Raw genomic sequence first — 27,009 nt, 5'->3', positions numbered from 1 at the left:
ACTGAGCGTAAGCTGAGCAAGTATTGTGATCGAATCCATTGGACAACTGGCTACTTTTATTTTTCTCTACCTTTCATGACCCCTAGAACATGAAAAAGAGGTCTCCCATTTCCGTCTGTCGGTCTGTCTGCCGTGTGCCCAGATTTTTATTCGACAGATAATCTCCGAAACTACTGGACTGATTATTGTCAAATTTTATATATGTATTAGGACTGTTGTGTAGATGGTAAAACACTAGTCAAAATGTGGCTTAGATATTCTTGTTTAGACTTTATAAAATGTGGTTTATGTATCCGTCTTGAGTTTTTACTCTAGGCATCCAGATTTTTGAAAAAAAAATCAAAGTTGTATAACATCGTTTTGCAATTTTACTTTAAAAGTGTAACACCGAATCCTCCGAACTCTTGCAAACGATTTAAAGCTATCGTAAGCATGGTAAATCGTTAATCAAAATCTTTTCGTTTATACGCCCCCCTAAAAAAAGTGATAACCGTCATTTTCGTCAATTTCGCCGAATAAAAAATGTTCTTTACGTTTTATAGAATTACAGACTCCTGCATGTGTGATTTAAAAATCCCCGTTGACATTATACATCAGTCATCCAGATTTTTGGAAAAAAAATTAAAATTGTATAACAAAATTTTACAATCTAACTTTGAAATTGCAAAAACCAAATGCTGGGAAATCTTGCCAGTATTTTAAGGTTATTATTGGTAAATGATGGTTAATCAAAATTGGTCGGTCATCTTACAATTTTGCCGATTAAATGTTCTTCAAATTTATTAGTGTGTTTGAGAAAAGAACTGAGTATAGTTAATTATTTAATCAGTCATTTCATCTGTGTTGTGGACACAAAATGAATAAAATTTCATTTTGTTTTAACCGCTGATGCTTGTAATCTGGACGTATCGAATTCTTTCGAAATATAAACATAAACAGCCGAAGTTAAGCATTTTTTAATTTGAGAATGTCTATGTATTTAAGAAAATCAGTAACATACACATTTGACATTGTTTTTCAAGCAACAAAAATCAACAAATCAAAAAACCCAGTAAAACATACCGTTATAGCCTTTTTTTACAAACTGATAAATCATTTTTATAATAAAAAAAAAAAAACGCTGTGATCTGAACTTGAGGCAGTCGAATTCTTGACATTTATATAGTTAATTTTAAACAGTAAGTAAATGCCAGGAATGAAAAACTAATATAAATAAGGACTTCTGTTTGCAATTTCAAAAACCAAATCAGATATAAACGCGAAGTATTTGCTTGATTCATACGACGCGCTATGATCACGTGATGGAAATGATAAATGAAGCCAATTATACATAAATTGCCACACCTACGTACCTACCTATGAAAGTTACGGATTAGGTAGATTACTAAAATTATCCCCGTGTTGGTACATGACATCAAAAAGTTTAAAAAAATACACGAGTATCATTTTTTAAAAAAAGCGGTTCACTAATGTTATTAAATAATATAAGGTAGCGCGTAAAAACCAGATAAAAGTCATAACTTGTCTTAATTTAGATATTCGTAATCGAATCTCTAGAAAAAACCTTTGTACTCGTATTCTAATTCCTTACTTCGCTGCCTTTGGAAGAACTTGAACTTCTTGACAGCACTCCAGCAGGTGAGTCCCAGACGCACACAGCATACATAAATCTGCGTCAATTTTACGATAAAAGACACACCCGTCTAATACATCCCGAGTTATCCCTTTGAGGCTTCCCTCAAATTCACCTTTCCCGTATCCACATCAAAAATTCGCCGCCGATCATGCGTCTTCTTACGTGTCTTGCCGTTTTTTACGAACCCATGTCTTGCCACCACATGGCCCTATCGATTGTCGGTGACGTCACGATCGGGGTCAAACGGCCGATAAAAAGCCACAACTGGTGGCGATTTGCTCCCTTTCAGCCATCTGACAGGACGTCGACGTCTTTCAAAAAAAAAGTCCGTTTTGTTATCTTTCCGGGCGATGTAACCCGGAATCCAGCAGGCCGGCGTTGCGACGTGCTCGAATGCGGTTTGGCGCATTGTCCCGGATTCCAACGTCCTTTTGTCGACCGGAATGGACCGACAGGTGCTCTTCCGGAATCGGCGCAATTTTCTAGGGCGGTGATTGACGCGTCGTCGCCGCCCCGGACGGCTTTTGTTTCTTAATCAACCCTACACCTTGATTACAAAATCTATAACTCCTATTTAAAGCTCAATGGTCACCTGTTAGAGGCTTTTTTATTTTACGAGGAATAGTTAAGGGAAGCACTGAAATAGACGCCTTTTGACGAATGAATAACGAGGGAGTAGAATGCGAAATGCAGGGTTCCTGTTTCCGTCTGTCTGTTTTATTAGAGAGATAATCATCGAAACGAAAACCGATTATGTATTTTTTTGGTGGAACCTTGACAGTCTCTTCTATTTTTAACTTTCCACAGGCAAATTCACGTAAGATGTACTTAAGTCTAACTAAAATTAATATGTAATTAGTTTGACTGCATGAAGGTTCGTGTAATGCCACACCACCTGTCATTCAAGATGAGTTCACAAGTCCTTCCGCCCGGAAAAAAATTTGGGTGATGACAATTGGCGAAATAACAGAATGAATTAATTACTGAATAGGTTAGAAGTAAAACAAGGGTTTCTTGTATAACGTACTAATTTAATCATTCCTGGTACTGCTTTTTAAATGTGTTCGTCAATATTAATTTATTTGGGGTAACTACAGGATTTGATACTTAATATTATGGTTTAAGCAAACAGTATTGTCAATAAATGTTTATAAAAATGGATGGCAAAAATTTCCAAAATACAGGTAAATCAAGTTTCTAAAAAGTATCTCAAGTTCAGGCAACGATAATTCTCGTGTTTGTGCTTGAGGTTTTCATTTCACTGCTTAATTTAAATTTTATGACCCCTCATAGTGCGGAAGATGTCGTAAATTTACATATGAAACTGATATTGACTTGGAAGACAATGAAATAGGTCAATCGAGCTCCAATATGGCTACTTTGTGATTTAGGATTGAACTGAGAAATGAAAGAAACCCCAACGAAGTAAATTAGATAGTATCAAATGTGTATGATTTACGTTGTGAAACTGACCATTTTCGACAGAAGGCCTTATAACCAAAACCATTGTCCTGCAATATTTTATAACAAAAAACATTGTTGATTGGTTTACGAAAAAAGCTCAACCCAAATTAAAATTTTTACCTTTTTCAAAATATCTTAAAGTCGCTGCGTCTAAAGTATGTACAAGATCTGTTGTCAAAAATACTTTTTGTGTCTTAAATTGCTTTCGATGAAAACGCTTGGGTCCGCCATATAAGGATGCGGAAAACAATTTTTTACGGCTTTTCTACGGCTTCGTTTTTTCGTTTAACGTAGATAAAAATTTCATGTCCCTATTGAAGTTCTGAAACGATTCAAAAGACTTATAAAATGCGTCAGTAATTTTTCCATTCTTCCATTTAACGCAGCTTTTTTTTTTATTCAATTTGTGTTTGATGCACAATGCCTTTATAAAGAGTATCAAAGCGAAATTTAACAACTGCGGTGTTCAAATATTAATTTTGCTGGTCTTTATAATGGGATAGTTAAAAATCCAGCAATCTGCATTTAAAATCGCTTAAAATTAAAATCTTATTTGGATGCATCAACTTCGTGTTTACTGGTGGCTATTTTAAACCAAAAAATATCGGTTTTTAATCGTTCTCGCTTATTGCAGACGTAGGAAAAGGGCAATTTCTTTTGAGTAAAATTTTATTTTATCACAGTAATTTAGAATTGAATGCCATTCATTTCGACAAATACTGCGTTATATTAAAATGTATAATCTGCTGCGTTCTCATTGATAAAAAATGGTATCTTTATTACATTTTTAGAATGTATATTTAATTCAGATTTTCGGAGTATATAATTTCTACAAAGGATGGCAGCATCTCGGAATGAATGTTTCAAAATATTTAATTTCACGCTTTAATTCAACATTGATGTAACCTTATTCTTCTAATAGTGTGTCGAGTCCATCGGGCAATTTACTAATTTCATGTTTTTTCGACATGTCATGACCTTTAGAATAGGAAAAAAGTGGTCTCCCGTTTCTGTTTCCTTGTCGTCTCTGTCAATTTTTAATAAGCAGATCAACTGATGTCATTTTTTTTTTTGTATATTCGGATTATCATGTAGATGGTAAAGTAAATATTTTTACTGAGGTAAAACGCTACCCAAAATTGGGCTAATCATCCCCATCTAAAAATGTGATGACGTCATCTCAAGATTCTATATTAAAATGATTGAAGTGTTAGACAGTAATAAACTCCTATATTTGTGGTGTACGAATCCGTTTTGAGTTTTTCCCCTACACGTCCAAATTTTCAATTGGGGGTGGCTTCTTTTTAATTTTAAATTGTGACTATTTTTTTACTGATAAAATCTCAAGAATGGTTTTATTATTAGTATTATAATTCACGTATTGCAATTGACATACGTGTCCTTGCTGAAATAATGTTGATCGGAACATGTTTAAATGGGAATTTTTGTCTATTTAAGCTTAAGTGAGTATAATAACAAAGTAGAAACTTTCACAATAATTTTTCAACAGACTGATACTGGTTTTTATGATCTGCAAAGTAAGTTTGTTCACAGATATTCTCAGAGCTAGGAATTTGTTGCAAACAACTTTATGTAAATTACGCGAATTTAGTCGCAATAACTATTTTTTTAACAAAATTTATGGAAAACTTGATATTGACATTTTACCGTCGAAACATTGTAAAGGAACTGAAATGAATGATGAAACAGTGGAAATTAAGACAAATCTTTTCCAAAATTCTTAATATTACAATTAATCAATTTGTCAAGTCATGAGTCGCCCCTGTCCGATGCGGAAGAACAAGTGCACTTCAGGGCATATATAAATAAGTGTGATTTTGTAACATACTGTGTTCGAATCATAGACAGTGGCGCTGTATGTGTGATTAAAGTATGATAAAGAATAAGCTCTACAATAATTCTAAAAAATAAGTTCAGCCACAGACAACTCATATTTAGGTTATGCTGTGAAATGTGCGAATTCATCACAATAATGCACATTTAGGGAAAAACGTTAATTAGATGCTAAATCCATTACAATTTTATAACTTTTATTCTGTCAACAAGTTATTGGATAACTAGATCATAAATGAAAAAAATTGGTCGAATCAACTGGACCACGAACGGGATGTCTTACGCTAATGGTAAACAGTTATTATACCGTGATTATGTTTTTCCGAAAATTTGGACGATTAGGGAAAAACTCAAAGCGGATTCGTACACTACATGTATAGGAGTATTTTGTTGTATAACAGTTAAATCAAATAAACACAGAATTCTTTGAAATGACGTCATCAAATTATTGGTGGGGATGATTAGCAAAATTTTGGCTAGCATTTAACCATCTACATGATATTTCTAACATACCTACATATAAAATTTGACAACAATCCGTCCAGCAGTTTCGGAGATTACGTGTTTATTAAAAATGGATACAGACACCCGACAGACAGATAGACAGACAGACGGACGGAAACGGGAGACTACTTTTTTCGTACTGGAGGGGTCATGAAACGTTGAGAAAATATAAAAGTGACCATTCGTCCGATGGACTCGATTACTATACTTCCTTGGGTTACGCTCGGGAAGTCAAAAACACTCGTAATATGTACTTAATGTTCGCCATATAAAATATAAATATGTTAAAAATTAATTTTTTCTACATGAAGTTGTCAATTGCTGAGGAGTATAAAACCATAAATATTTTAATTTTGATTTATAATATGACGTTTATCATAATATATCTGTCTTAGATGAGCAAGTAAACGGAACCAAGACACCGAGATTTTCGTATTCTACCCGTTGTGAAACGTCAAAAAAAATACATAAAATTAGGTGTTTGCACCAATAATAAAGTTTTTTTATATTTCATAACGGTTATAGAAAAAATATTATACTATACATGACGAAAAATCGCCGTTTGCGTTGTATGCAATTTGCATTTGTATTTATTATTAACGTTAAGTGGCAAATAAATAACTTTAGACATGAAAACGTTCTACAAAAATAAATACATATATAAACTTTCATGACATTTTTCAGATCTTCGAAAATTAAAAAAAAAATAAAAAGAAACATAAATGCTATAGTCCCACTGTTTGTGTTAAAATAAATTGTCTTCGGTTTTAAGATTTTACTTTTATATCTAACAACAACTTTAACAAAGGTATAATACTTTTAAAAATGAGCAACGAATATTTAACTATCTGATCGTACATTGTTCGGAGCCCACTTCAGGCTATACAAAAAAATTCTTTTGTGGTCGTTTTTTGCATAAAAGAGTTAATGTTATGAATAACGTTAATATCTACAATGGAGGCAGGTACGATACTGAAAAAACGGAAATTAGTGTTGAAATGGGAGAGACGCTCATAACTCGTTATAGTGCCTATAATCGCTCCAACATTTCATTTTACTATCTAATTTGGACCTTTAATCGCAATAATTCCGGCGTCTCGGTGCCGTCTAATCTGAAATTAAATCTAGGGATCCACGAACTGTGGAAAAATACTCGTCAAAAATCGAAACATGGAAAAAACACACACGAGTAATCCTTTGTAGCATCCATGTAAAACGGGACCCGTTTAATCCAATTAAAAATTTACCGCATCGGGTTTTAGTCAGGTCTCCATATCCGTTAGACATTTTCTAGATTATTAATAGCGTCATTAGAAGCCCTTGCTAATTACATTGTACGATCGAGGCTTTTGATAATGCGCAATTTGGAAGGGCGATGATATGACAAAAAATTTATTTCTATAGAGCTTCTTACAATTAGTGATTTAGGAGAAAATTTGGTTAATTGCTTTTGGCAAGTTGGGTGGCGGTTTAAATGGTAAGGGTAGCTCTTGAAATACTGGGAATAAACTGAAATAATCTAATTTGTGTAGGTACTAATAATGTGTAAATATCTCTTTTAAGTGGTTACCGCAACAATGCTATTATGTTTAATGGTAATAATTTTATATTTCCAACTATGTATGAACCTATGGTTATCATTATCAATTATCATATATATGTATGAGCGAGCACTGGCAAAATACAACACGATATAAATAGACAGCCCTTCAAAGTTTCATACACGTGTGAAAACAATATCTATTCACAAAAGTTAGCTTTATTAAATGAATGAATAGTGTCCTCGTTTTAGTACTGTATATGTAAATAATAACGATGAGTTAAAAGAATTGTTGAAATAAATTATTCGACAATGGGTTCGATTAAGACAGTATTCTATTTTGCTTTATTAACTAATCTCGTTCACTTACAATTTTAGATTGATAAAATTGGTATGGAACTCTGTTCTTACAAATCTACAAAGGTTCAGCAGTTGGGATAAATTGCCACCGACAGATACGCTTTAGTAACAAAATTGATTATGCTTCAGAGGCCAGGAAAGTTCATCTAGCCTAGTAAGTTTAACTTGACATTTGTGTAGCCATAAAGGAAATCCTTTAATAATCCTAGTAACCAATATGGTATTATCCACAGTCATAAAATTGTAGAGTGAACTACTTCTGCAATATAAAATGAAAGTCAAATTCTACAACTCATACTGTAAAAGTATAAACTTAATCTCAACTTTTCCCTACTACATACTCTAAAACTCCAAACACAACACTTGGGTAATTTGCCTCAACCTAAAATTTTGTCTGAAAATTTAAAATCCAATCCAATATTAGATTCCTTGGAGACAGGTACAATCGATCTAAACCGAATGATTTGGGCCGGAAGTTGCTTGTGATTGAGATCCCGTCGCTTGTACTTAAAAAACAGTTGTTAAAGAGTTAGAACGAACTAAAAATTCCTTTTTCACTAATAAAGAGCATTTTATTTTTAGAAGTGTGTCCTAAAGTGGCCCCTTTACGGGGGCACAAAAATAATAAGTCCCAACAGGTTGGGAAACGCTGCTTTAGAAAAACACCAATCTCAGACTTTGTTCATTACTGTAAAGTACTCGGCAATATATTATTCATATCGCTCTTTTCCGTTTCTTTTTGATCTTTTTTCTGGAACTGTGTGATATGTAGCAGAACCAATTTCATCAGAAGTATCTGATAAATTGAGGTTTTTTTCTAGACACGCTAGCATAAAATATGTAGGTTATATTGCCAAATGCTGCATATCTTTGATCAGATATTACACTCCAGTCACATGTTAGTTTTTTAGGAATTCGTTTAATTAAGTCTTTCGTATATGAGTTATTTGCTTCTGTTGTGAGTGATTAGTTTTAATTAGTAAATTCAGTTTCCAATTCCACGTTTTCAAAATCGAGCGTCATTTGTCTTCATAGAATGAGAAAAAGATTGGGAACAGCACTTAACTCACAAGTGCTAATTATTACACTTCATAAAAATTTTACATAAAAATCTAATTAAACTTAAGTACTACAAGAGGCAATCGGCTGCCATGCTATTTTATAATAAGTGTAAGAAAATTACCCCTGGGTTGTAAACTGCGGTGTAATAATTACTAATAACACTAAATCGTTCGTGCCCGTAATAATACCCGCAACGCTTATTTAATAATCACCATACAATGCGTATGAGCTTGTGATTCTAAAAAATTTTTCGTTACAAAACTTTTTCATTTTCATTTGTAAAAAATAACGATGTTTGTTTGTTGTCCGATTCGCGCGACGAACATGTCAAGTACGAATGTTTGCATATGAAAGCTGGTCATTTTGAAAATAATACGCAACGAATTGGCGTGTAATTTTCATTTTTAGGGGTGCTTTTATGTACGCAGTTCATGAACACCAACATCTGAGTTTGCTGTTGTTTAGAGTAGCCCGTTTCAAGATTTCCCACTGGCATAGTTTATGAAGCAAAGTCTTTCGCAGTGGTGTAATTACCTGAAATTAATTATTACTACGATTGTGGTGCAACTACTCGGCTCTCTGCTCACAAAAAAGTTGTTGAACTGAACTAAGTTGATAAATGTTGGGAACATCTTGGCAGTCTCGACTACCGCCTCGCAAAAAATTTGCGTGCGCTCAAATAGCATTGTGATTTACTAGTCAAACAAATATTTTTACGTGAAAATGAAAAACAAAGCATATCATAGTGGCGCATTTTCTAATTTTATTTTAAGCTACATTTTGTTAGAAATAAGAACATTAATGGAGTTCTTAATTAAGAAAAAAATATTTATAAAATATGACACCTCATATATTATAGCAGCTAGTAAGTAGAGAATAGGGTTATATTGACGAATGATTTATTTCATGTTTTCGAGACGTTTCACAGCTTATAGAATAAGAAAATGTCGGTCGCCCATTTCCTTCTGCCTGCCTTTTGGGGATTTTATATGGATAGATAATTTTCGAAATTATGCGACTGTAAAAATTAAGTACACATCAGACGGTCAAATGCTAACCAAAATTGGTCGGTTTCTCAAAAATCTGATGTAAAATCATTTCAAAATTATATATACTTATAATTTTTCCTAGAATCGACATAACGAATTTTCTGAAATTTCGATAAGCCACAAACATTGGTTAAATGATTCCAGAACATCAATTCAAATTTGATTAATCGTCCCCTTTGGTCATCGTCATCGTCATCTCAAAAATTAATAAATAAATAGTACAAATAAATATTGCTTGATTATAGCAATTTATACTCTTGGTTAAATCAAAAACGGCTTTCCTAATTTTCCCGATAATCTGGGAACATGGTACACAATATTGTCATATTTAGCCTTGTATTTCAGATTTGAATTTGATTTAAATAGATCGAGAAAAATTTAGACAGTACTTCCCTCGTTCTCACCAGATTTCTATGATGGGACATTTTAATAAAGTAGTTTACGCTCGAGAAGTACAAATTTTATATGTATATCAATGTATCATACTTTATTCATTCATACTCCGCCACTGCCTTTGATTCGAATGCATTATCTTACGAAAACACAATCTGTTGACTTGTTTATATTTGGTCTGACGCGGAGTGTCAGCTCGCACTTCTCCACCGAAGATAGGAAACGAAGACTCGATTGCACCTGCATTGATAAAATGTTACACAAATATTTGGAGGATCCAAAATATGAACAGTTTTTTTTTAATCACCCTGCATACGCAATTGCAAACAATAAAGTACTAAACATCAGTGTTGCACTAAAAGTTTCGAGGAAATGGGATGATTCTCAATAACTTTCTTCAATTGCGATAATACCAATATCAGTTTCGGTGAAATTGGATAAACGGTCAAACAATTGTTCAAAAATATGATAAAGCGCAAGGCTATACCTACTTTCTAGTGAGTTTTCTTATTTGAAAATGATCCAATCAACATAAAACAGTAAAAATAATAATAAGTAAAAACAAGGCGGATCCATAAAATACAAGTACAGGAGTATTTTTTTATAAAATTGAAATGGTGTTTACTACGCAAAAATTGAAGGTGACAAGAAATGTCGAGAAAACATGAAAGTAGCCATTCCTCGGATAAATCCTACTATAATTCCTTAGCTTAGGTTTTGGAAGTAAAAAAGACAAACAATGAATTTTTCACAAATAACATTCCATTGTAATTAATAATATAACACGTGTTTCTTTTATTTGATACAACCCTTGTAACTTTTTTATTTTTAAAGATAAACATAGAGTTCTTTAGGTAAATTTGTATGATTTTAAAAGATCACTTATGCGAATAAATGACATGAGTGTCAATTTTTCAAGCTATAAGATTGTCATCAATATTAATTTTTCGTCTATTTTATTGAATAACTTTTTAGGTATTGATTTTGATGGTTGCGTTTGTTTTTTTTTTAGAAAAATCAGTTTTTCCATTTATGAAAAAATATACTTAGTGTTCCATAAAAAAATAAAGTTGACGTCATTTCCGGTTCTACTGGAAGTGACAATAAAAATGTGAGGTTGCCATTACACAGATCTTTTAAAATGATACAAATTTGCTCAAAGAACTACAAGTTGACCTTTAAGAATAAAAAAGTTACAGGGGTTGTATGAAATAAAAGAAACGCCCTGTTTAACATCATTAAAAATAGTTTTAGATAAACTTAATAAGAAATACCAACGGTACAGCCATTTTCACTCAAAATGGAATATCAAGCAGAAAAAATTCGAAACAATATTTTTTTTTTGTGAAAACATTTTGAATTAAGTTTAATTTTTTCATTTTATTTTATATGATGTATTTTCGCAAATCTGACAAATTTCCGCAATTCGATACAAAATTTGATCACATCGGAAATAAATAATAGCTATTTATGGTATAAGTGAATAAAAGTGAATTTTATCCAACGAAGAAACAGTTTAGCACACGAGGCGAAGCTGAGTGTGATAATATTTTTGAGTGGATAAAATTCGGTTATTCACGTGTATCATACAAGATTTTTTCCAATTTCGCAAAATTTTTCAAGAAATTTATTGTTTAGGTAATCTATATACATAAATATTAATTGTACTATTACTAATATGATGAACATTTGAAGAAGATAAATTGCCTACGCTGCCTGTACTTTCATTAGGATTGTTTTACAGGAGGTGGACTATCAAGCGTTGCAAATTTTAGTTGAATATTTCAGTGGTAGTGCGAATTTTTAGTTTTTTTTTACTTTATTCGTGTTGTCAATGACAGTGTGAATAAAGTGTCGCTATAAACATTTTATTCATCCTTTTGATTAAACTATTGTTTTAATAGCGAGATTTAACATACAAAATGAGCATTTTATTAGTAGAAATTTGAAAAAAATAACTTTCCTAGATTTTTCTCCCACGGTATTGTCAAAAATAAAATTTAGAGTTTAATCAACTATTAAAAACATAAGACAGAAATTATTTCAAAAAATTACAACTGATTCGAACTTTACGTACAAAATAAACAATTAAAACAAAAAACTAAAACTTATTTTTTTCAAATGACAAAATCAATTGACATATACCTTGTAAAACTTTTGACTTAAACGGCTTAAACCAAACCACCCTTAGAAGTCAAACTGGCTATTGTAATCTTAGTTATGGACCCGAAGCGCAAGGATTATTACTGTCCATTGTTGCCATAATGGATCTGTAAAGTTTTACTAGGTAGATGTCAACTGAGTTAAGTTATACAATAGTCAGTTTGACCTATATGGATGGTTTGGCTTAAGCCGCTTAAGTCATAAAAGTTTTTGCTAGGTGTATGTCAAGTGAGTTTAGTATAGATGCACTTATGTTATGAAAAATCGACTCTTTTGGGAAAAGGAGACGATTTGGTATAGCTTCCAAGTTCTAGCTGTTGTAGCTTCATTGAATTGGTTCAAAAACAACAGAAATGTAATTTTTAAGCAAAGTACAAAACGAATATTAGTGAAATGTTTCATATACTTACACACAACTCATTAAATCATAGAGAGGACGTCAGCGTTCTCAACAGGCTATATTTTGGATTGTTAGTTGGAGATTAACATTGACAGGGGGTTGTTAGTATTTCACGGTTTTTGGTTTTTGTTTTATTGAGGTTATATCATTTAGTAAATTTATCCGGTGTTGACAACAATGACCAAGAACCCAAATTTTATTTTTTTCTGACAATTTTGACATTTCATCATTCAACCGTTTTAACGTAATTGTTTTAGTTAATGAAACAAATGTCAAGTGGAAAATGTAAGATTTAATTTTCATAAAATGTTAGATACAAATTTCACACATTACAGCCCTGAAGAAGAGAAAATATAGTTCTCGAAACGTTAGTTTAAATAATCAGAATAGTGTTTTGTCCTTCTTCCTCATTAGCTTATTACATCTTATCTACATTCATAGTAATGGACGTGAATCTTATGAATCGTAACTTTTAATAATTTTTCTAATACTGGAAAAATTATAATAGAAATTCCTGCATCCAGGAACTCGGACATGTCAAGAAAATATTCAAAATGTAGGGAAAAGGAGACGACTGGATATAGTTTGCTTATTCTGGCTGGCGTAGTTTTAAGAAATTCGTTCAAAAACGTCAGAAACGTAATTTTTAATAAATTTTTCTTGTATTTTCTATAGATTCCTGCACTCAACGGGCCCAAAAATACCAAGAAAACGTTCAAAATTTAGCTATAAATCAACTTTTTGTTGAAATTGCCCATCGATGCACTTGTTATGCAAAATTGATTCTTTTCTTGAAAAGGAGACGACTGGGTGTAGTTTCCAAGTTTTGGCTACAGTAGCTTTAAGATATTCATTCAAAAACATGAGAAATGTAACTGAACAATTTTTGTTGTACTTTCAACGATTCCTCCATCAAATGGGATACAAAATACTACGAAAACCTTCAAATTGTATCTAGAAATAATTTTTTTGCTGAAATTTAAAACTTACTCAGCTATATTCCAATCTGTTTTTTGAGCATTCTAAGCCCATAGATGCACTTGTGATGTGCAAAATTGATTCCTATCAGGAAAAGAAAATGACTGGTGGCAACATCACGCTTGGTGGTGGCGAGAACTAAATTACGACCGCTGACCACACTAGCTATTTGAGACTCCTGGGAGTAATGGCCAACAAATCAATTTCAATCAATGCTGTCTATTTTTGTCATTATTTTCATCAATTAATACAACGCAGTCTTAATATTTGTCATGATAAAAGTTTTGCTTGAATACCTATCGTTTCAGTAAGTAAAGGATTTCAAAATAATAATTTTAATAATGATAATAATGTTTTAGGCATAGTGTTTTTATAAGTAAATATTAATTTTACATTAACATTATTTTGGGTTGTCACATCGCTGCTGTTTTTTAGGTTATTCGTATTTTCATAGACGACTCGTTATACTGAGTGTAAATATTCACACACTATAAAACGTAGGTGCGTTGTTGATCGATAGTCGATGAAAGTGCAAATGTCATAAAAACGCCTCTAAGATTTATTGCATCTCAGGTCAACCAGATAAACAAAGGACTTGCGTAATAGCACCCTACTAATCCATAAAGCAACCTTGTATATCATCAAAAATAACGTCATCCCAGTCTAGACACGCTATTTGTTAATATTTTTTCATCAACAATTTACAGCTCCCCATAGTCCCGTAAGTCAAGCATGTACGCGCTTCGCACATGTTCCCATTTAGCGCTCCCAGCAATAATGGTCAGTGGTCATAACTGGTCAATGCCAAACGAACACACACCCGAGCCAATATACAAACCTGTGGCGTATCCTGGTTCAGAACTACTATCGTCATCCGAAAACGACAACTGTTTGTGATGGTACTCAATGTACGTCGGATGATGGTGATAGAGATGGTGCGGCACGGCATATTCCACCGCCGTGTGCTTGCTGCCCACCCTCGTCAAAGTGTTACCCGCCGACAGCGTCCCTCCCTGCTTGCTACTGTGCGCGGCACACAGAATACCCGCTAGAGCTCCCTGGGGACCGACCAGCGTCAGGTCCAGGGAAGGCCGTCTGGAGAACGTTGGCACTTCCTCGAATTCACTCTGTACCGTGGTGTTTGTCGACGAAGACGTATTGTTGTTGTTGGAGTTGACGGGGACACCGGCGTACGTCTGCGAGACCGACGGCCGGTCCTCGATGGTCACCGGCATGCTCTGCTGGTGGTTGACCGTGCCATTCTGGTTCCGTCGGGGGCTGCGGCCGCGGTCCGATACCGTCGTGGCGCTCCAGTAACCCCAGGCCATTGTGGGAGGTAGCTTAACCGAAATTAAAGAGGCATCGTCCTCTGAAAGTTATTATAGTAGAGTGCCCGCCCCGAAGGCGTACTCGCAGGCGTCGTGAAGTGGAAATTTTTAACGCATCTGCGATTGTTACTCGAATGGTGGGCTGTCACAATCGTTGACTGTACAGGGATTACGTGGTATTAAAAACTACAATATTATAAACGAAAGGGAATGTTTTTAAAATTAAGGGTGCAACTACTTTTTTTCGTTTAACACCGTAACCTTAAGGCTGATAAAAATTTGAGCAGGATTTTTGTAGATAGTAATATTTACTTTTTACAGCAACATTAATAATAATAATAAATACAACACGATTAAATAAAACACAGTGAAACAAAAATGAAGGTAGCATTAAGTGGAGCTGAACACTTCTTTCGATGAAAAACAAAGAAAGATCTCTTAAATCTTGTTTTCACGTGTGTGTTTTGTTCGCTCTTATGTAGTTAACCATAATTCGCCCGTTGTAGCTGTGTTGTTTCATGTTCCATTTCCATTTCCCATAAATCTTCCGTTTCCCCCATTACCTAACTGATAATTAATTTAAGGCTTTACCTTTTTTCTTCACTGCCACCCTCCTAAACCGGTTTACAACATAAGTGTGGACTCCAATAACAAATATCTTCTCTTCAAGCGTTATGTCGTTTTTCGTCCCTCGTTTTTCAAATTTATTACTAATATCACGCCAAAATTAACAAAAGTTGCAAACCATTATATTCTCTACAAAAATGTCCTGCATAATTTTTTGCCAAACTCACGTTTACGGAGATAAATCAAAAAAATAATCGCATCCTTATTTTCAAGATGGCGACAAATGACAACACTCCCCAGTCCCGAAAACTGAGTTTACACGTTTACACTCACGGCGGCCATCTTTACGAAACCTACAAAAAATGCTGCCTACACAAAATGCAAGCTCCCATGCTGGATTGACTGTACTAATAATCAACTTGTGAGCAAACACCGGTTTTGCGTTTTGAGGTTATCGTACAAAATCCATTTGAATTATTTCCGGCGGACGCTCGCAGTTCTACGGCGATGTGTTTATTGACCGAGACGACGAGGTTACATTACACCAAAGACAAAACACGTTTGCTTTTTTCAAGTCACGATGCTCCGTGTTGACTATTTTATCAATTTCCTGGTAGTTTTCGAATTTCGTAATGGTCTTAATTGCTGTTTTTTAACTTCTATTTAATAAGTTAAGAGAAGAAAAAGTGTAATTTATCAAAAATGATGCTAAAATCAAACGAAACTCTACAGCTACAGTCATATTTTTTAACAAATGGATTTTTTTACACGTAGTAACCACCTGTTGAACCATCAACAGTTATAATTCATGATAAAAAATGATATTTTTCGTAGTACAAAGACCACTTTTTCATTAAATTCGAATATTTCTACGTGTTTTTTGAATTCTCTCATTTTGTATTTTTATAATTTCTCAGAACAAGAGTGGAATTTTTAAAACAGTATTTAAGTCCGGTTTGGGGCCTAGGATTTTTAATACATTTTCAGAATGTAATATTTCTATTATAAACAGACTTATTACCATAAAATTTTAAATATTACAGTTTTTTATAAAGAGTTTATCACCGTTTATTATCACCTTCTTTTTAAAATTTCGGTGAAATTTTTCATCACGGACTTATGTTTAAAAATACATATCTCAATTATTTAAGGAAATTTCGGAACGCAGGTTTCACCACTGTTTTTAGCTTACAAAGCAATCTATACAGGGTGAGTACTAAGCGCACGGTCTTCGATATCGCATTCATTTTTAGAAGTAGAAAAAAAGTCAGAACTAAAATTGTGCGAGTTTTCGGATAACATACAATAAAATTATTTTCGTCTATCCAGAGTGCTTTGTTTTCGAGGCATAGCACATAACTTACATTTTTTAAATAGAATACCTACATAATTTTTATATACATATTAGGCTCCACCTAGGTTTTATAACCCTAGTTTCATTTTGAAATTCCGATGCTGCGTTGCCACATTATTCCAACTATATAAAAAGATATAGAAGTATAGAAAATATTTAACAAAAAAAAAGAACAAAAAATAATAATTCTATTCCAAAAAACTAAAATATCGATATTTGAAAATTGTTACAATTTAATTATTTTTTTTTTTCATAAACACTACACACTAAAACCCAATTTTATTTATACCAGAATAAAGTTAACATCCTTATTTAATCTATCCACAAAATATTGTGATTCAGATTTTACAAATAACTATTGCAATTTTTTTGTGAACCATTCCGTTATCAAATTAAAAAAATTAAACTTAGCAACATCGCATCGGAATTTCGAAAATAAACTATGGCTATTAAGCTTAAGAATTGGTCAATCAGAATGTATAAGAATACCATGTGCATTTTATTTGAAAAAACTAAGTTGTGCTTTACGCTTTACGCCTTAAATACTTTTAAGTACAGTTGAAAATATGTACTTTTAATACATGGTCCTCAAAGAACTGTACAATTTTAGTTTTAAACTTTTTTTTTTCTATTTCTCATAATTAATGAAATATCGGGGAGCGCGCGCTTAGTGAGTACATCGCATCGAAAACATTAATCTGTTTTTTTTTTTTTGGTCGGAAATGAGGTAATAGTAAAAATCAACTCTTTCTTCGATATAATTTTCTGTTATCATATCTTATTTCCGAAAAAAGTCGACAATGTTTTCGGTACGATTTATATGTAGTTTTGTAAGCTGAAAATAGTGGTGAAAACCGCGTTCCGAAATTTCCATACATAAATGACACATTTTTAAAGATACGTGATGAAAAATTTCACTAAAATATTAAAAAAAAGGTGACAATAAATTAAAAAAGTGTCCTCGCGTTATGTAGAGAAGGTTGTGGACAAGTTATATTTAAAATTTCATAACAATAAGTCTGTTAATAATGGAAATATTATATTCTAAATATGTATTTACAACGCCATATGAGACAAACGTATTGACTCCTCGCAAGTATGGACGCCTTTGTCATTTTTTGACAACTTTAAAGTACCCAAATACTTGCTGTCAAAAAATAAAATTGCATTTTATTTGGATCTTGGTTTATTTTAACTTAAGAAAATGAGGCAAATTTGCCCGAAATTTATAGAAAACAGAAATTAACTATAGATATCTTTTAGTAATTTTATGGAATATTTCAAATAGAAGTTTTTGGCAGCATTTTATCGAATTTCTACACTTCAATTTTCACAAAATTGTGTGATTTTCGTCAACTTTTTTCTTGATATTAGATTTTCTCCGAAACTAAAGTCCAAACGAAAACAGCCCCATGACAAAACTTTTACTTTAAAAAATTAAAATTACATACAAATGCAATTGCTAGTAGCGTCTCAGCAAGGGTCTCGGTTGTGCTTGACAGGGCATAAAATACATTCACTATTGACTCACAATATTCACCGAGACGTGATGCGAGGTTCCACAGTTCGGCTGACAATTTCCAGGTAATATTGATCCTACATATTGTATGTTTTCCACTTTACGTGCCACCAACAATATCTTGAGATAACCAATACCTGTGTAATCAACGCACTACACACATTTAGAAAACATGAAACACTGTGATCATCAAGCCACTGTTTACAGACTGTATTCAAACATTAACTAAATTCAGCGAGATAAACTGATTCGTTCGGAGAAAACCTTTGATCCCAATACCGTTAAATACTTTTTTTTTTAAAGAATGCGAATTCTTCCCTTCTATAATCACGATGTAGATTCTAAACAGTGTAATTTAGCGATATTAGCGTACATACATTAAAATCAGGACTGTATTTAAAAGCAATCGTGAGTACATCAAGCTGTCCCACAATTTCCTCCATGAACTCGGAAATTTGTTCAAAGACGAAGAGAAAGGCACCATCAAAGCCTTCAATAATATATTTAGCCGGTTCCATTAAGTTACATATTCCAGCCTTAATTTTTTCTTTGGAGATCTCATAACTAATTTATAAGATTGTGGCTTTTTGGAGAATACTTCTAGATATCCTGCCTGTGCGGCCAAAAGTTAAATAATTTGAATTTTTTATATAAATGAAACATATTTGTATTTTAATGCAAAAATATGGTATTAGTATGGACACTTGTATATTAAATTAAATTAATAGTTAAATTTCTAAAAAATGAAGAAAACGCGTGAAATAACAAGTTAAAATACCCATGTGCTAACACTTTTCTTGTGTTATCTCCCCTCTCTCCTGTACAACGTGACATTTTAACCGCAGCCCTTTACACTAAAAGCAACAATCGCACATACGTTGGACATTTCCACTTCAAAATGCTTGGGAGCCAAGTAAGCTGTTCAGGAGCACTCCACTACTTAAAATATCACCGAGGTAAAAATGGCAGGCCTTAATGATTTTTTTTTAACCGAGTGGCGTTCGCAACAAACAATAGGTGCAGAAGAATAAGTCACTTTTGTTATTCTGTTTCTAAAGAATCGTGATTTTAAAATGCGTGTTTCTTTTTCAGTCGCTTCACGAACGACGAAATAATGGAAAATTAAAAGGGACAAAAGCGACGGAAATCGAACACAACGAAACGTAACCTGCAACTGAGTCGCTGCGTTAAAACATTCAAACTAAGTCTGAATGTATGATTTAATGTGCAAGATAAATTCAGTTTTGGAGTTATAAATTGGGAGCTTATTTATGGATTTTTAATTATTGGCTGCAAACGTAAAGTTGGTGCAATCTCGTACAACGAACATATTTCTGACAGCTTTGCATTCAGCGGATGAGCTTACAGATTTGAATATTTTTGATTTAAAGTTTGAATAAAACGGCGAAACTCGACTAAAGCCAACAGTGATCGTAGTAAATATTCTAAGATATTTTGTCTAAAGTTAACTTTGCACTTACTTTGCGTATAGCTGTGAAAAACTCAGGAAGTTTTTAAGCAGGGGACAGAAAATTCCGTCCACCCTATAAGAACTTCTTATCTTTTAAAAGCTGCTACTTATCTAAGAAATCTTTACCAAAGTTTTGAGACAATTTTTTTTTCGTGTAAAAAATCAGTTTCCTTGCGCCATCTGTTTCTCACGAGAAGTAACTTTACCAACATATTTTTTCTTTTCAGAGCAAAAAATTACCCACGAGAGGGATTTTTATTAGAAATATGATAGTTTTGTTTGGATTTGAGCGTTATTTCATTTTATATCGTATGTGCTAATCTCGCAGGAGATCGTGTACGAGCACGGGATCTATTGATCCGCACTTTATGTAGGTAAAAACAAATTTAAATAAAGCATTAAAAAGATGCCTGCCTGCTATAAAAAGTAAATGTGGATCAATATGCCAGTCTATTAAGTTCTCGTGTAATTTAAAATGTATGGACGAGTAGCGTATAAAAAGTTAAGTAGTAAATTGGGCGATTGCACGTCAAAATGACAAGTGTTTGAACCTTGAGGAACACGTTTCTTTATTTAACAGCTTTAATAAAACCCGAAAGTGGCGATTTTCTGATATTACTAGTTATTTGCAGACTCAAATATGGCGCTGATCAGGGTACGAATAATAAATATTCGGAAATGTGTATGCGAGCTTAAAATTGAAGCTAAAAATTCTTTAATTTCAATAAAAAAAATTCCTTATTCTTTATAGAATTTTCCAGATGGAGTCGACATTTACGACATTTTCGCCGGTCGGAAATTTAATATTTAATAAAAATCAATACATTTAAACACAATTGGATTTCGCAGTTTTTAAGCGTTACGACACGGTATTTGAAGCTTGTTAAGCAATCGTCAATAAGTAAAAAAAACATACATTTTTTAAACATGTATGCAAATTCGAAAAAAGTTTTTCTATATAGTGAAATTTTCACTAAACTCATGATGAACTGCAGTTCTAACTATTGAGCAAAAATACTACAAAATTTGAAATTAATATGCTTATAAAATCTAAGTACATACAGGGTGGAGTCACTTAGCTTGCGCTACTCGATATCTCATTAATGACTAGAAATGGAAAACAAAGTCAAAGTCGACTATACAGAGTGTTCTGTTTTTAATGCGTAACACACAACTCGGTCCAATGAAACATTACCGCGTAATTCCAATTTTTTTGAATTTTTTTAGCAATCTAATAACATATGGGAATTTCAAAAATAAACTATGTAAAAATAATTAGAATGTTCTATTTAAAAAACTAAGTTGTGTGATATGCCTTAAAAACAAAACACTCTGTATAGTGGAAAATAATTTTAATGTATTCTACTGAAAGAACCATACGATTTTAGTCGCTAACTTTTTTCCTATCGGTAATTGAGGTAGCGAGAACCGCAAGTTTAGTGACTGACCCTGTATATTATTCACGAACATGTTAAAACTGAAGAAGACAATGTTTTCGATATCGAGTGACAGTAATGCGATTTGTATTTACATCTGCACCTTAACTATATTTAAATTATTCTCAGATAAAGTGCATTTTGTTGTCAAAAAGACCATGAACCACGGAAGCGTGAAATACTCCAAGGAAAATTTTATTTAAAATGTGAAAAATCTCGAATTTCCATACTTAAATTTAAGTTCTATAACTTTTCCGAATAAGCTCTTAACATTATTTTTGCTATACATTTCGCAGGAAGTACATAAAAACGAAATAAAGTAATTTTTTCGCAAGATTTGTTCTATAAACAATCCCTTGTTTACAACAAAACTTTGAACATTTGTAATAAGAAAGTTCACAGTGTAAGATTAATAAAAAGATCAGTGTTCTATAAAATCAGTTTTCTTGTTTTAACAACTAAAGTCATTTTCAAGTAAAACGCTGGAAATGGGAAGTTCGTGTCTGCTGTGCGTTCCACTTTGCGTTGGCAGCGGAGAAAAGCCATAAGCAACGCACTTTATATGAGAGAACTCGTGGCGTTGTGTTTATTCATCAAAAACGTACTGATTTTCTGAAAAAGAAAGGTCTAGAAAGTGCTTGTAATTCCACAGTTGTGTTAAAATTCCATTTTTATTAAAATTTTGTTTAATTTTTTTAGAGAAATATAACTAAACATTGCTGAGTGTTTTGAAATTTCTTTTGATAAGTAACATATTTAATTGAATTTACAACTGCTAAAATTGTTGGCCTCTCAAATATTCGAGTAAGAACTTCCGACGAAACACTATCACACTCTTGTACGATTCTCACTTTTAGATCTTCAACTGTATCCACTGATTGTTTAAAAATAGTGTTTTTTAAAGCCAGGAAAAAGACATAATCTAAAGTAAATATGGTTTGTCTGGGAGCTAATTCAACGATCGCCACAAAATTCCCTTAGAAAATTCAAACTTGTTTGGGTTGTTGCGTCGTCATGCTGAAAATATCCTTCAGGATCAAGCTGGTCAATAAATTCCTGCAGCATGTTCTGATATTTCGCAGCCGTAACTCGAAGAAAATGAGCTCAAATATTCGGACATTTTCAACAGTCTCGGGAGTTCGTTTTGTTAATGCGCGACTTCCTGATTTCCTCTTAATGCTACCAATCTCACGAAATAATTTTAACACATAACTGAGTTTTCTTAAAAAGTTAGCTTCAAGAATAGCAACACCACGGAATTTTTCACGAAATTCCTGAAAACAGAGTTGGGCTTCATACACCCACTTGTTGGTGGTTACAGAAGTAAGACTTAGGCATATCTTTGGAGAACATTTTTCTCGAGATGAAAATTTCACTTCTATGCCAAAACACCTGGACAGTTTTGATTCACTGTCAAAAAAAGATGTACAATTTAGGCCGCGAGATTATAGGCAACAACCGCAACGATGGTGTATGTTCTAGTTTAAGACACGACCTACGTAATTTGATGACATAATGGGCAACGAAAACTAGATCACAAATGAAAACATTTATTTTCGGTTTCTAAATTAATTGTTGTTAATAAACAATTTAATATACGAACGCTATTATAATAAAATTCAGATTGGTAAAATGGACAATATTTAGATAAAGTATTAGTTAAAATCTACGTCAAATATTTCAAACAGATTCCAAAATATGTGGTGTGATAAGAAAAAATTGTATTTTCAAAATTATCAAATTCAATCAATTTTTCGAGAATTTCGAGCTTTTTATGGGGTTTGTGTACTGTCAACTCAAAGTGGAACGCGGTATAGAAATGTACAGGGATGGCTAGAACCGGTCGTATACATTCAGTTCGTTATTTTCATCAGTTTATTACTATCTAAAAATAGCATAAATTACTCATTTAGTTGTATTCAATCAATCACAAGAAATTTTAAAAGTTTGTGTTGTATTCTCACAGATAAGGAAGTTAGGTTATGATTGATATTTGTGACAGGCGTCGTGTAATCATTAATCATCACAACGAGGCGGCAAAAGTCAGGAAATTTCAAAGCCACCTTGTACGATATTTTGTAATCATCTTGTACAAAGATGAGATTAGTTATACACTAAGTCCACGTGAAAACATTTTTTGCCACATTTATACTGTATGCAAAAACTAATAATAGTGTAAATTCCGCCACTTTCAGTCGACGCGTTTTCAAAACAGCAAACTTGGCCAGAAGAAAAATATGAAAAAAAAAAGTCGTGTAGTCAGCCACGGAATTTATTTAAACAAATTCTGTTGCATTGGAAAGTAAGATCATTCAGCGGTTTCCTGCTTGACTCCATTTCGGTAATAGCTATGGATAATAAAAATTTTATGTTCTGTTTCGAGGATTTTCATTACACTGACAATACAAATGTCAAACTGGTGAGTAACGAAAAACAACGGCACTGCCACCACAGTTAAAAAAATTAATTCCACGGCTGCCTAGACGAGATTTTTTTTAACGACGCGTCAGTGAACTCGACAACGTGCTTTCGTCTTCATTTCCAATCTAAGATCTAGTTATTTGACAATTTTAAGACAGGTTTTTGTAAATTTTCTAGCGTCTTATGATATTTATGTGTAAATATTGATATTATAATAATAAGTGAAATACGCAGGACATTTTACAGTTTAATTTTATATAAACTCAATATTCTTTGAGCGAATTACGTCGCTGTGACTAGACATAAATAGTTAATTTTCTAAACAACGAATCTAAATTAAATGTTAAAAAAGCATAAGACGTAAACAACAGCTAACAGAGAATATTTGTTTTGAATTTTAAACAGAAAAGGATTCCAATGAAGGTAATTATATTCTCGTACAAAGAAATTAAAGTGATCTTATCATGTAGCACATCAGAATATCTAATTGATATGAAGATGAATAATACAGTTGTTGCTACTGAATAATTATTTTACACTACTATGCGTTTAAAATATACCCACACTAATATTACGTCAGTAGGTAAATAAAAAATATATTTACCGAATCGATGTTGACCATCCCTTGCATGCTAAAAAGACGCACAGCTGTTACGCGTGCTATTAAATATATACATTTATAACTCGAAACCTGACAAACATTTTAGATTGCTCAAAATGTTAATAATTCAGTAAGCATAAGAATTATTTCACTCGATCAATAAGCAAATCTATACCTTGTGATCAAAGTGGTAAACTTTTCAACGACTCTTGACATCAAGTGAAACACCAACAATTTCTGCGTTACGAAGTTACAAAAAATTTTAGGGTGTTTAAAATATCATTTTACAAAAGCCACCTAATTCCAAAAAAGCCGACAATATACTCCACGTTTTTTAACAATCGACGAATAATAACTTTGTGTATCACGTTACAAAGTTATTTAAGGAATTTTAATTGCATTTAGCCAACACAATTTTTGCAAAACTTTGATCTTCTTACGATATACATAATCACAGGAAATTTTGTTTTTGATTTTTGTGTTTGTTCAATTGATTTTCTCCAAACTTTCTCCAGACAAGCAACTCGTATTTATATTGATTGTTAAAACCAAGTTGAGAAAATTCACGAGGGTGATTTGTTTAATTTATTATAACAGAAAATATTCTATCACACTGATTAAACCAACAACACGTTGGTCGCAGAAAAAAATTAATATGTAATAAAATGCGAACGTGTTCGTCGCTATATTCTTGACAAATGCGAATCATGTACTTAGAATTTACAGAATTCATCAATTTACTTACAAGAAAAGAGATTCCAGCGGATTATTGTGTGCAATATTTTTTGCTCCTTGTTGGTTACAAAATATATTGTGTTTGAATTAACCTCCATTGGTTTTCACAGCAATACTCATCAACTTTAGTATTTTTAATGTATACATTTTTGTAATTTATAAAATAACACTACATGTATATTTAAAATTTATTGTGATTTTTTTGTAATCGACATATACACATTGGGTAGGAACTTGAATTGAGACTGTATTTTTTTGTCTTTAGACAGCAAAAAAACTTAAATAAAAATTCGGCTTCTTTAAAGCGTTGCCGTTGAATGACCCAATTTGATATATAGATTTGTTTTGACACATGAATACAATTTGTTACAATTGTGTGTTGTGAGCGCCACACGAAAGTCGATTTTTTGGCATTGTCTTCAGTTGTACACACGTATTTATACTTTTTTTTTATTTTCTTTTTGCAACGATAGTGTTCGATTTTAAAAAAGAAATGTGTTTAGTTGAATATTTTCACTAACAGGGATTTAAATTTTATCGTTTGTTTTTATTTTCCAAAGAAAGAAACACTTTTGTTAGACAGCCCTTTTAGTGAATATTTAATAAATGAAGAGAACACAGCTGTTACATTCATACACACACGCGTAGAAGCAAAACATGCAGAACATCACATAGACATCTAAATAATTCGCTCCACTAACCAGAAAATTGGAGTGCCAGCAGCACTTTAGCGACAGAGTATTTGCATACACTGCCAAAAGTGGAACATTTCAAAGGGTTAAATTTAATCGCGAAAGGTATCACCCACCTAAAAATAGCAACCCCTAATCGAAAAAAACCGGAATACTTGTTGCGAACCCCAATTATTCTTTATGCCAATTAATCGTAACGCCGCAACCGTGCTGCGGTCTATTATTAGAAGATACTAAATCATTTAGGCCTGCCTGCACCAATTCACCCCCAGCCCATGGAAAAACTCACCTACGACCGATTGGGGTTAAATAAAGATCAGCGGATCGGGAGGAGAGCGACGTTCGATCGTACTGGAGTAGCGCACGTCACGACGCCACCGAGTTTTCTTCGGGTGGTAATTTTTTGTCGAAATTAAATCGGAAGGGTAGATTTTTGCGAAAAGCGGACAGGTATACTGAAAACTAACGGGGACGTGCGACAGCGTTGCCGGTGCGTCGGCTCTGGCACGGACGTCGCGACGCCGCCGTACGCTCTGCGTCGACGAGGCGGCGTCGATGTGGCAAGGGGGCTATGGCGGGCCGGGACGCGACGGTGGCGCCCCCGAATCGATACCGGCGACGAGCCTGGTCAGTTGGACGGGCGGCCCATAGGTGGCCGCTGGAATGGAAGGGTGGATTTCGGGGAAAAAAACATGATGCGTCCATCTAGTGGTCGGCGATATTATTAAGAAAAATAAAAAGTTGGTGAAAAATGATGGCTGTTTTATTGCTGGTTGCGAGGTCGAGAAGTTCAACTGAAAAATGGACACTTACTCGATTGGGGAACTGGAAACTTTGTTAGGAGATTAAAAGTTGTGGCAGGGATAAGACTAAAACAATGTAGGGCATCTGGTACAGTCTAGAGAGGAATTTTGCAAAAAGTTGGGAGGACAATAACAACCATGAAACTGTGGGTATTTTTTTTTAACTTCTTGATATTGTTACGTTGATAGCATAGTAATTAAAATCGACGTTGATAAAACTCAACGATTTATTTCTCAGTAACTCAAATTTACACGACGATTATGGACAAAATAATTCCGGCGCAACTTTACTGGATTTTCTCGTTCACTGAATGAATCATTCCCGAAGGTGGCCTCTATTTAAACCCATAGTTCCCTTCTAGATATTTCGTGATCGAGGTCTTTCCATCGCGACTTCCGCCGTACATACTAGAAAGCCCTCGAGAAAACCCATAGGCGTCGTACCGGGGCGCCGAATGGGTTTATTTCGTAACAATATGAAAGTAATTACGTTAGGATAAAGGTTTCAACAAATATTCACGTTTTGATATCCCATGTGTATATTAAAATGTTGTTGGCAATTTCTTTGTCAAATCATCTCAATATACAAGGTCCTGTCTTCAAGGACTGCTCAGAAACGATTCACCAATTAAATTTTAATAGTGTTTAAAACAAATAATGAAATATTACAAATTTTTCA

General features: G+C 33.3%; 2 protein-coding genes across 3 annotated transcripts in view; one reads left to right on the top strand and one right to left on the bottom strand.

The window, feature by feature from the left end:
- LOC135133235 (ATP-dependent RNA helicase DDX42) overlaps window positions 1-27,009 on the top strand; it is a 43,891-nt gene that overhangs the window by 2,693 nt on the left and 14,189 nt on the right. The gene's annotated exons all lie outside the window — the stretch shown is intronic.
- Window positions 1-27,009, bottom strand: part of Apkc (atypical protein kinase C) — a 50,749-nt gene that overhangs the window by 12,509 nt on the left and 11,231 nt on the right. The window contains exons 1-2 of one of the 2 annotated variants that reach the window (XM_064061564.1): window positions 25,817-25,923; window positions 14,242-14,772 (exon numbers count right to left, since the gene is read on the bottom strand). The exons of the other annotated variant lie outside the window; for it this stretch is intronic. Of the exons in view, the coding sequence (XP_063917634.1) occupies window positions 14,242-14,731 (490 nt within the window). The 5' untranslated portion in view covers window positions 14,732-14,772; window positions 25,817-25,923. Of the gene's footprint in view, window positions 1-14,241; window positions 14,773-25,816; window positions 25,924-27,009 lie in introns of those variants that run through there. 2 annotated transcript variants of the gene reach the window in all.

Source organism: Zophobas morio, unplaced genomic scaffold (assembly GCF_036711695.1).
Source record: "Zophobas morio isolate AGI-343-1 ecotype UQ-CSIRO unplaced genomic scaffold, CSIRO_AGI_Zmor_V1 ptg000021l, whole genome shotgun sequence".
Classification (NCBI taxonomy): Eukaryota; Metazoa; Arthropoda; class Insecta; order Coleoptera; family Tenebrionidae; genus Zophobas; species Zophobas morio.
The sequence above is the reverse complement of the archived record's forward strand: the minus strand, read 5'-3'. Positions and strand labels throughout refer to the sequence as shown.